At 38.2% G+C, this 10,042-nt stretch overlaps 2 protein-coding genes across 10 annotated transcripts in view; both read right to left on the reverse strand.

Annotated features, from left to right (window-relative positions):
- sh3pxd2aa (SH3 and PX domains 2Aa) overlaps nucleotides 1–664 on the reverse strand; it is a 110,009-nt gene extending 109,345 nt beyond the window's left edge. For all 7 annotated transcript variants that reach the window (XM_053229917.1, XM_053229913.1, XM_053229914.1 and 4 more), the window contains exon 1: nucleotides 29–664. In XM_053229917.1, the coding sequence (XP_053085892.1) occupies nucleotides 29–100 (72 nt within the window). In that variant the 5' untranslated portion in view covers nucleotides 101–664. The remainder of the gene's footprint in view (nucleotides 1–28) is intronic.
- Nucleotides 665–1,709: 1,045 nt separating this feature from the next.
- Nucleotides 1,710–9,935, reverse strand: stn1 (STN1 subunit of CST complex). 3 transcript variants are annotated; one of them, XM_026931714.3, is made up of 10 exons: nucleotides 9,812–9,935; nucleotides 8,900–9,049; nucleotides 8,072–8,167; nucleotides 7,845–7,922; nucleotides 7,588–7,755; nucleotides 6,590–6,716; nucleotides 5,903–6,065; nucleotides 4,482–4,607; nucleotides 3,948–4,020; nucleotides 1,710–2,724 (listed from the first exon to the last, which is right to left on the reverse strand). In XM_026931714.3, the coding sequence occupies exons 2-10, from the start codon at nucleotides 9,030–9,032 to the stop codon at nucleotides 2,567–2,569; spliced, it is 1,122 nt and encodes a 373-aa protein (XP_026787515.3). In that variant the 5' UTR covers nucleotides 9,033–9,049; nucleotides 9,812–9,935; the 3' UTR covers nucleotides 1,710–2,566. The 3 variants fall into 3 exon arrangements, with proteins under 3 accessions (XP_026787515.3, XP_034155849.2, XP_026787516.3); XM_034299958.2 differs by lacking the exon at nucleotides 9,812–9,935 and adding an exon at nucleotides 9,547–9,638; XM_026931715.3 differs by lacking the exon at nucleotides 9,812–9,935 and adding an exon at nucleotides 9,417–9,536.
- Between the last annotated feature and the right edge of the window lie 107 nt (nucleotides 9,936–10,042).

Here is a 10,042-nt window from a genome sequence, read left to right on the forward strand (position 1 = left end):
TGAATTAAAGGCCCCTAACGTTACTCACGTAGTGTTTGGACGGATGCCGCCTTTTCTCCACGTCCACCACTTTCACATCCAAGACGGTCCGGAGCTGCATTTTTGAACCGGTGTACACAGAAAAGGATAAAAAAAAAAGAAAGACAGGCAGATAGAAAGCAATCCCGGGATGTAATGGGCTAAACCGGGCGGTAGTGAGGGACACAGAGCGGGACAGTCACGAAGAGGTTTGCTGGAATAAAGCCGCTGGTCTTTTCCTCATGAAAAGAAGCGCTCGTGCTTCCTCGCGAGCCGTCCGCTTTCTATACTTTCTTCTGCGCAGTGACGTTACAGCAGAAATACCGAGCACTCCAACTTATTTATTACCGCCTCGTGCTGCAAAAAGAAATCTCTGAATCCATTTATTCGAGTGCAGCTCGACGAGAATCCGAACTGACACGTCTCCGCTCGGTCCGCACCGAAACACTGTTAACGTCCGCGCGACAAGGAGAAATATAGGCTATATACACATGGAAATAATGAAGTACTTGAATACTGTGTCCGGTCCTTTGTGATAACTACAATAGCCTGGCTATAAATGTGGTTGAACGTGAGCGCGCTGGCGACCAGAAGCCCACGGCTTCTCCTTTAAATGTGAGCGCGCGATCCCGTTGGCTTTAAGGCTCGCGCTTGTGCTCAGCGGCTAGGGCTGTTCGAATCTAAGTGTTGGGAGTCGATTCAAGGAGTCGATTCTGGACAATCATCTTGTCAAGATGTATGTCCTTGGCGAGCAACTCGTTGAACTCAAGGTTCTGAATGAACTTGGTTAAACTAATGTTAACCAATCTAATGTGATGAGGGATTTAACGCCAAACTAAAGGCTACTTTACATTATCTGGATAACTAGGCTTAAACCTGTACCTGTCTCTCCTTCTGACTTCGCCTTAAAATGCTAAAGTATTGGTGTTATTGTATTGTAAGGCAGGTTTTATAGTAAATTTGACATTTAACCCTGTTTAAGAAAGTAAAACACTGCTGTTTTACTGTGTCAGTGATAACCATATCTCCTACTCTGCGCGAACTTGATACGAATCAATTTCACTGTGTAATACTGAATCTAAAGTTGATACGTGATTCCTTGAATCAGTGAATCGACTCTTTTTTGGGATCGATTCCCAGCTTTACTTGTAGGCCTGTGTGTGCAATGGGCCGGGCTGGCAGTGTGCAAATGGATATTTGCAGGAGAGGAATAAGAAAGCAGAGTGAAAGCAGAAGGAATTGGAGCTAAAACAACGGCACATCTGCTGCTTGTTTTCCTGCCATTAATGTGGTGGGGCATTACTGCATTACTGCATTATTGCATTATTGCTCAGGTCAGTGTGGCACCAAGTGGAACGCATCCAGCTAGCGCTTTTTAATGAGCCTCTTCCGGCTCAGTTAGTTTAAGTAGGATAAACACCACCAACACATTTCTAGCACATAATCTGCTTATCAGTTCTCATACCAGAAAAGTTGCTGTACCCGAGCTGAATAAATTCAACACTATTTATTAGATTAGACAGATGATCCGCTGCCAATAGGACGGCAGCCCAAGAAAACTGCATGGATACAGATGTGCTCATGAACAGACTGATTTGATCATGGCGTCCTCCTGTGGCCATGTAACGCCCAAATACTCTCCACTTACACAGTGTACACGTTCACTCATACTGTATTAAGTCATCACAATGCTTGGAAAATGCTATTCCTTTAATTCTTTAAAGTGTAAGAAAAAAAGGCAATTCTTTAAAGTGTAAAAAAGGGAAAAAAAAAGTATTGAACTATGATCACATGACTAATTTCATCTCTGTGTTACCTTTTTAAAAGCACATGTCAGACCTAGATGGCTAAATTTTTTAAATAACAATATAATGCAAAACAACTTTGGTGGTTTTTTGTTGGTTTCTTTTTTTCCCCAAATATCTTTTTCAATTCGAAAAATATATCCTTTCTTTATTATAATGCTAGGCAAGTCTGCCATATAGAGAACGCTGATACCCTGAAAAGTTGCTTCAAGCAGTAGGTCTGTCAATTTATTTAACCTTATTAATAATAAAATTAATTAAGTGGAACCCTAAGCAAAGCCCCATGATCATACAAGCCCCAGAGTCATACATCTATAGAGCAATATAGAGCAATATAGATGTATGACTCTGGGGCTTGTGCGATCATTGAATTAACGTTGTATTAAAAAGCAGAAATCGAGCATGATCGTATAACATCTTTCATACCCCAGTTTAGAAAATCACTGAGCTAAAACAGCATGTAAATTGATTGCTATCTGTAAAAGTTGTCTGTAAAACAGGCCTATTTTGGACAGATTAATACCAAAATCAATTTGCAAGCAAATGATAATTATGAAATTTGTCAACAGCATATCAAAAATAGTTTTGAGATATTTGGCAAAGGCATATTGACAGCAATTTCTGCACAGCCCCATGAGGACTCAGTCAGGCACTTTAAGAAACTCTAGCCTTGAATGTTCTTTGCTTAGACATAATAAAGATTTGGGGTGTGTAAGTTTCCCAGAACATTTTAAACCCCATGATTATAAAACAGTGTAATGGGCATCTGTTGTACTGATGATGTCACTGTTACACTCTAAGAACTTCAGCGCCACATCCAGTGCTTCTCTGCTCAGATTACGGCTGTAACGCTGCCTCACGCTGGACAAGATGTGCAGCACATGGCAACCCTTTTCAGCATCTGAAACCAGACAGCATAAGCAAGAATTGACATGTTATCTGACTTAAAATGTGACTCAGGGACTGGGACATCAGCTTGACATCATCATTTATATTATTAAAACTGGTTGCAATACTACTGCACATGTGGCCATCAATTCTGAACTTCTTAAGATTGTGTTTCATTCATTTTTTGCTATATGTTTATACTATTCTATAGATTTCTATATGTTTGTTATGTTTTCCCTAATGTGGCATGCAGAACCCAGAAGTAATATGATTTGCCACTAAGTGTCGAGTAAAACCCCTCAACACATCTGGCATAAAACAACCAACAAACAATAATCCTTCCTGAAATGGAGCTGTAATGTTTATTTATCGGGTAGTTTTCGATTCATTTTCAATTCATGCAAGTCTCATAGTCACAATTCATTCACTGGAGCATAGGTCTTAATTTAAGAGCTTTTTCAAAATGCGTAAGTAAATAGAACATGCAAAGTGTCTGTATTGGACTGTCAGATTATTATAAACATCCATTGTACCATTTAATTTGTTTCACAAGAAGCCCCAATCTCCAAGACAGAGGTCTTGTGCCTTTTGATAACATGACAAACTTGCATTTTTTTGTTGTTGTTGTTTGTTTGTTTTATTAACTTCTAGAGAAAGAAAAAAAGAGAAATTGGTGTGTGATGCAATCATGTCAACATGGACCAGAATCTCAAAGGAATGTTTCCAACATCTTGTGGAATCCATTCCATGAAGTATTGAGGCTGTTTTGAGAGCAAAGGAAGGCCCTACCCAGTATTAGTATAGTGTTCCTAATAAAACGCTCAGTCGGTGTAAGTGAAAACAGGAACTAGTTTGTTTTTTGGACGTTCCCCAACAGTAAAAAATGCATGACGTAAATAAAAATGTTAATAGTTGACAAATTGCTGTAGATTAAGAGGAATACACTTAGGAATAGCATGTGTAGTTATTGGAAAATAATCAACTTCAGGGTGGTAACAGTAACTCAGCTTTGTCCAGCAATCTTTTATCCTGTAAGTATGAAACACTGAAAGAGAGGAACACTAGCTACTTGACTGCATATCACTTTACGCACCAGCTACGATGCACCATAAGGCTCTTTGCTGCAACTGTAATTCACTACTGTATAACTGGTGAAAATGGCTGCCACAAGACATGCTTTTTCTGCTAAAAGATAGCAGGGAATAAAAGATATCCAGAGGCAGAATAGGAACTTACATTTCTCTCTTTTGCAATCCTCTCTCAAGATGTCACAAATCGCCGCAAGCAGATCTTTGTCATGTTCAGTTACCTGCAGGAGACGCACACAGGAATCGCACTCAGTCAGTTTTTTATTACAATTACTCCAATAGATAATACATTACAAAATTAATAGCTTTCTCTAATACGTATACTACATGTTGTTTATTCTTGCTCGGGTTCACTCCCACACTCATTCACTATAGATTATACAGACTGTTCTATATAGAACATTATATGGAAAAGAAGTAACATTGGACATCCAGACATTGGACTGAATTCAGATAATGCTTTATCAGTGAGTGCTGTTAAAGGAAACTTGCTGTTATATAAATAATACGAGTGCTACAAATTACCTAGTGAACTGAAACCACAGAAATAGAGAAGTATTAAAAGTCATTTTCTGTAATAAAAATACAGCACTCACAAGTACCTACTGGCTGTAGTGGTTATTAAACAACATTTTCTGTACGTGTGTGTGTGTGTGTTGAGGCTGAAAATGGCCTTGCCTACATTGTACACCTCATCCTGAGACAGGACTTTGCGGAATATCTCTCCCTCCACTTGCAGAATTTTCAGGGTCTCTTTGAGGAGGTTCCTGATCTGTGCAGGGATCATCGACCGAACAGAACCAGGCTCCTAAAGACACACACACCAAACACACAGAACCCAGGACTGAGATAATTCATTACACATGTGAATCAATGAACAAAGAGCAGGATCTCTGCAAATAATTACAAAAGTGGAAGGATATTTAAATCTTGCATATTTGATTGTGCTCTAATACAAATGCACAGAACATATTACTTTTAATCTGTTAAAGCTTGCTATTAAATCTTAGAAGATTTTGGACGTTTGCCCTCTCTGGTAGAAAAATGCTATGGCAAGCTACTTGCAGATGACCAGAATCTCAAACCGCATACTGCACTCAAAGTAGTATGCCTTAATAGTAATGACACCACTAGTGTACTGATAAACTATTTAGTAAGCTAGTATGCAATTTGGTATGCATGTTGGAAAAAAAACTAGTATGTCTGTGTTCTCTGTGTATTTTATTATTTAATCTGTGTATTTTATTTCCAGTTTGCCACACATTAGGCACAAGACTTACAGTGTTTACACACTAGTTAAAATTCAGACCAATAAATGAGCAACACACTTAGGCAAGCAAACACCCCTAGGCCTCACTATGGCTTGATATAAAAGACAAACACACAGAGAGACACACAAACGCAGCCTGTTAATCACTTATCAGCTGTCATAAATGTACTAGCTAAACAAATTTGCAACTGGGCAATGACACAAATTACACAACAAGAATAAATTGACTTGCCACCAAATTAGAGAATGAATAATATACAGTATAATTATAGTATAATAGCGTAATCTGTCATTCTCAACCCCTGTTCACTTTGTTTCTCTCTCTCTCCTGATTGGTTGCTGGTTCTCACTAGTCACTGTGCAGTCAGACTTCTTTTGTGCCTATAGTTAGGGTGCGATGTTTGACGTTTCCGAGCAGGCATATAACATATGTCTACTAAATTTGGTATAGAGTTTTTTTTTGTCCACTGTCCACTTGTCAGTGTTAACAAAAATTTATATGCACTGCATCCTCACTGTTGAATTGTCTCCTTCTGACATTCTTCCACTCATAATTTTCACTTTTATAATTACCAAAGAGGCTGCATCTTTTCTCATTATTATGCCCTGTTGAATCCTAAAACAATGTAATCCATAAAAACAGATGTCCTTGTATATAATTACAGCCAACAAAATATTTCTGGAATACTAATTACAGTTTGCCAGTCAAATAAGTAGTACTACAAAAAATAAGTTATTTTTGCGTGATACCGATAGATTTTTTAAAGCACTGTAATGTATTTTATGTCATGCGTCATGAGTAAACTGGATGATCACTAGGTCAGGTGCGTTACCTGTTCCGCTGACGTGTTTGAACCAGGCTGTTGGATCAATGGGTGTAAAAGATACTCGACATCATAAGGTCGAAACCTGGTCACCTCCTTCTCTTTTAGGAACTCCTTCAAGATGTGAACTGACTGACTCAGTACAGACTGGAAACTTGAGGGTCTTCCATTACTGAAAACAAAACAAATGAGTGAAAATAACTAACCTCAAATACATTTTAATCTCCTTTCACAAACATGATTACTTCATAAAGAACAGCCTACCTATCACTGGATCATATCGGTTGATTCTTAGATAGTTAATAGTTCAACTTCACTGTCTATTTAAATCCAGTGCAAGCACAGATCTTCAACAAATGAGTATACAAATTGATCTAATTGGGTGGAAACACTGGCATTTGTTCCCCGTTGATTTAGCGCTTATATATATATCACTATTAGGAACAAATGTAACTACAACAAAAATGTTAGGAAATAAAGGGGAAAGAGACAAAAGACATTCTGTTACTTTTGTTACAGGCTAAAATGTGCAACTTAAATCAAATAAAAATATAAGACTAAGCTTGACAAAACTCAGCTCAAGATTAATAATGATCCCAATAAAATATGCAAGCATGAATGTTTGGCACTTTTCACATGTTTTCTGGAAAGTGTCCAAGGTGCCAATATACTTTACAATGACTCTAACTAACTCACTCAGTGGAGCTTGCACTAAGCTCACTGGATGGGATAAAGAATGGTTTGTCATAGCAGTCTCTGTAGAGCTGAGGCATCTCCAACATGCGGGAGATCTGCACACTCATCACAGGATCATTCACTTTATCTGTACACATACACAAAAAAAACCAAGAAACTTACATAACTTAGCTCAAATCTCCATTGCAGTACATATAGCTCTCTGAAAAACATTTTTTCCCGTCTTTAACTCTCCAGGTGAGTCTGTGCCCACTGTAGCTTTAGATTCCTGTTCTTGGCTGACAGGAATAGAAGCAGGTGTGGTGTTCTGATGTTGTAGCCCATTCGCCTCGAGCATCAATGTTTTGTGCGTTCTGAGATGCCTTTCTGCTCACCACGGTTGTGAAGAGTGGTTATTTGATTTACCCTGTCAGAATTAAGGTGTTTCTGCCCACAGAACTTCTGCTCAATGGATGTTTTTTTTTTTTTCTTTTTTTTTGCACAACTCTATAGACTGTCATGTCATGAGCTAAACATTTCAGTAACTACGTGCTACATTCTCAGAGGACAGCCACTAAGTGATTAACTAATGCAAAAGGAAAATCTCTTAAAACAATGCAAGGTCAAACATACAACAACATTAAACATTACACACAAATAAGGCTGATAATTAAATATTTTTTTACATTTCTCTCAAGTTTATGCCAGATGTGTGGTGCACTCCACTGGAATGCCAAAATTAATCTGAAGCGAGTTGAGGGCATTGACTCCACTTGGGCCAGTTTCCCAAAAGCGTTGTAAAGTTAAGAAATTAGACATTAGAGAGTATTCAGTATGATGCTCGGTCAACCATTTAACAGTCTTTATGTTTTGATATTGTGGGTCTGGAAACAAATTTTAAGAGAATCTTACGTTTGTCCTTAAGACTGTTTTAATAGAGAATTTGTAATGCCTGTGTAAGGATTCTAGTGCAAGCCTACACTTAAAATGACTCAAGTGTTTCTCTGAAGGTTGCTTACAAAATGAGGAGGCCATGATCTCTCTCTGTTCACGTGAGGTTTTAAGGGAACCGCGTACTTGGAGCAGATCTCCAATCTCCAGCACTGAGCTGCTCCTCTGTGCCTCCCGGAGCTTCCTCAACTGCTCCTCTACATTAAAGCCACCTCCAGCAGGACCTCTAGCTGCATCTAAAATAACAATTATAGCATCAGATCAGGCAAAAAAAAGTAAATGTGGTTAACAGTGACTGAAATCTAGCCGGATATGAAAGCTTTACCCTTTGCCAAGCCTCCATGATCTCGCCATTTCTCATCTTTCCAGCACAGGCAGTTGATGACTCCGGTACTGTCATCCACTACACATATAGAGCAAACGTTAATCAACATAAAGCTTCTCTATGAAGCTAAGATAACCTACGGACCACAAAGAAACTGAAGTACTGAAATGTATTTTGATTTATTTAAACAACAAGGAACATATATAAGACACATGAATCAGGTTTACCTCCATAGCAGTAAAAGTCATCTCTCTCCCGTCTGTACACCACAGTGCCCAGTACATCCACCTGGAACAGCGGGTGACTTTTATAGAAGTAAATTCCTGTGGGTAGTGAAACAATATGTAGAGTCAAGTTAAATTATTTTTACATATACACTCTGGGGCAAAAAAAAATTAAAAAATGGGCCAAGCCCAAAATGGCAAATATTAATCTTTTAATGGTCTTAACAACAAATCATTGGTCAGAAAATGAGCAAGAATGAAACAAATGCGCTCCTGAATGAGCTCCTGTGCCACCATTTGCTAGTTTACTTTTGCTGCAGTGAAATGTTTGTTTGGGGAAAAGCTAGAAACAGGGAAATTCACGTATATAGTCTTCTTGTACGCAAAGGTAAAATCATGATAATAATAAAATGTTTGATGTCAAATTCAAACTAAAACATGCCTGGGTGTACAACATTTTCCAAAAATATCTTCTGGGATGTTTGTTTTTTTTTTTTAAAGATCATTATCTGGTTATCTGCCACACTTGATGCAGCCCATCAAGGGCCACAAGCTTAAACATTTAAAGAAATCAAAGGGAAAGCTCCTATACTATGTTCCTTTATCTATTTGTTTAATTCTTGCTAATTTCAATGATTTGTTGTTAAGACCATTAATAGCTTAATCTTTTGCCAATTTGAGTTTGGCCCTTTTTTTTTTCCTTTTTTTTTGCCCAGGAGTGTACAACTGTGTAAAACAATTGTCTTGTAGAACTGTTGTTGTTTACAAGTTTCAGTTTCCACTTCTTCAAGGGTTCATGCTTTAAACCTAGAACATTGCCATGTGGAAAACCTGGAACTTGTCGAGATTCTCTCATTTGTAGGATGTCTTTAACATAAAGCCTGGCGTAGGCAGAAAACACAGGGTCCAGTCCCCACAGCAGTGATGGAGGTTCATCTTCAGCACCACCCTGATCACCGTCCATTGTACATGAAAAAAAGCCTAAACAAGAAAGCAAAAAAGTACCTAAAAACAATAGAACAAAAATTTCTAGATACAGAATATAGTCTGTATCAATACGAGTGTAGTAGTAGCAGAGCATATTAATGAGTAGGATCACGAAACTCTTAGTCCAGAAAGTTTTCTTCAGTAAAATATACACATTGTTTCATTTCACTATGTACTAACTGGCTGTGTATGGTTGAAATGACAATAAACTCCACATGACTTGACTTGACTTAACATCTTAAGGCAGGAGGCAGGAGACAGTCTTGCAAAATATAAGAAAAAACAAGACATGGACAATATATGTTTCTAAAAGAAGTCTACACTGCTAAAAATAAAATGATTGGTTAGCAAGTAAACTGACATAGTGCTTCTTTGTCCTTTGTGGACCTTCTGAACGCCACCTACACCTACTGGTCATAAAAACAAGACATTTAAACAGACTGCCTTATCTCAGGTCAGGATAACATCTGCAGTCATACAAAGGCACCTACACGGCTGTATTCCAAACGGCCCCGCACTGAACGTATAGTGCACTAGTTAGAGTGCAGAAGCCATTACTTCGTACCACATATAGTGCACTTATATAGTGAGTAGAGAGTCATTTGTACTTCGGCTCACGAATTCAACGCCCACTTTTACAGCTAACGCAACTATTTTTATGAGCTATTTAGTTATATGAGTTAAAGGAGACTTAAATGTCATATGGAGGAGTAAATCTGAAAAAAAGTTTTTTAAAATAATAAATAAATAACTCACTCTAGCTGCCGCTAAAGCGTCAGTAACAGGAAACAGGACAAGATGTTCTTATTCTTCGCAGATTCACAAACGGTCATATACACACCGAGTGCACACACTGCCCCCTAGCGCCCCGAGCGGATATAGCAGTTAAACCAACAGTACTACATGCTGTGTTTTTGATTTTGCTGTTGCGTTTTTGGTTTGTTAAGTTTTTTGCACTTTAGGGCCACCGTAGATTTCTTCATTTAC

The sequence above is a fragment of the Pangasianodon hypophthalmus genome, chromosome 26 (assembly GCF_027358585.1).
Source record: "Pangasianodon hypophthalmus isolate fPanHyp1 chromosome 26, fPanHyp1.pri, whole genome shotgun sequence".
In the NCBI taxonomy this organism is placed as follows: Eukaryota; Metazoa; Chordata; class Actinopteri; order Siluriformes; family Pangasiidae; genus Pangasianodon; species Pangasianodon hypophthalmus.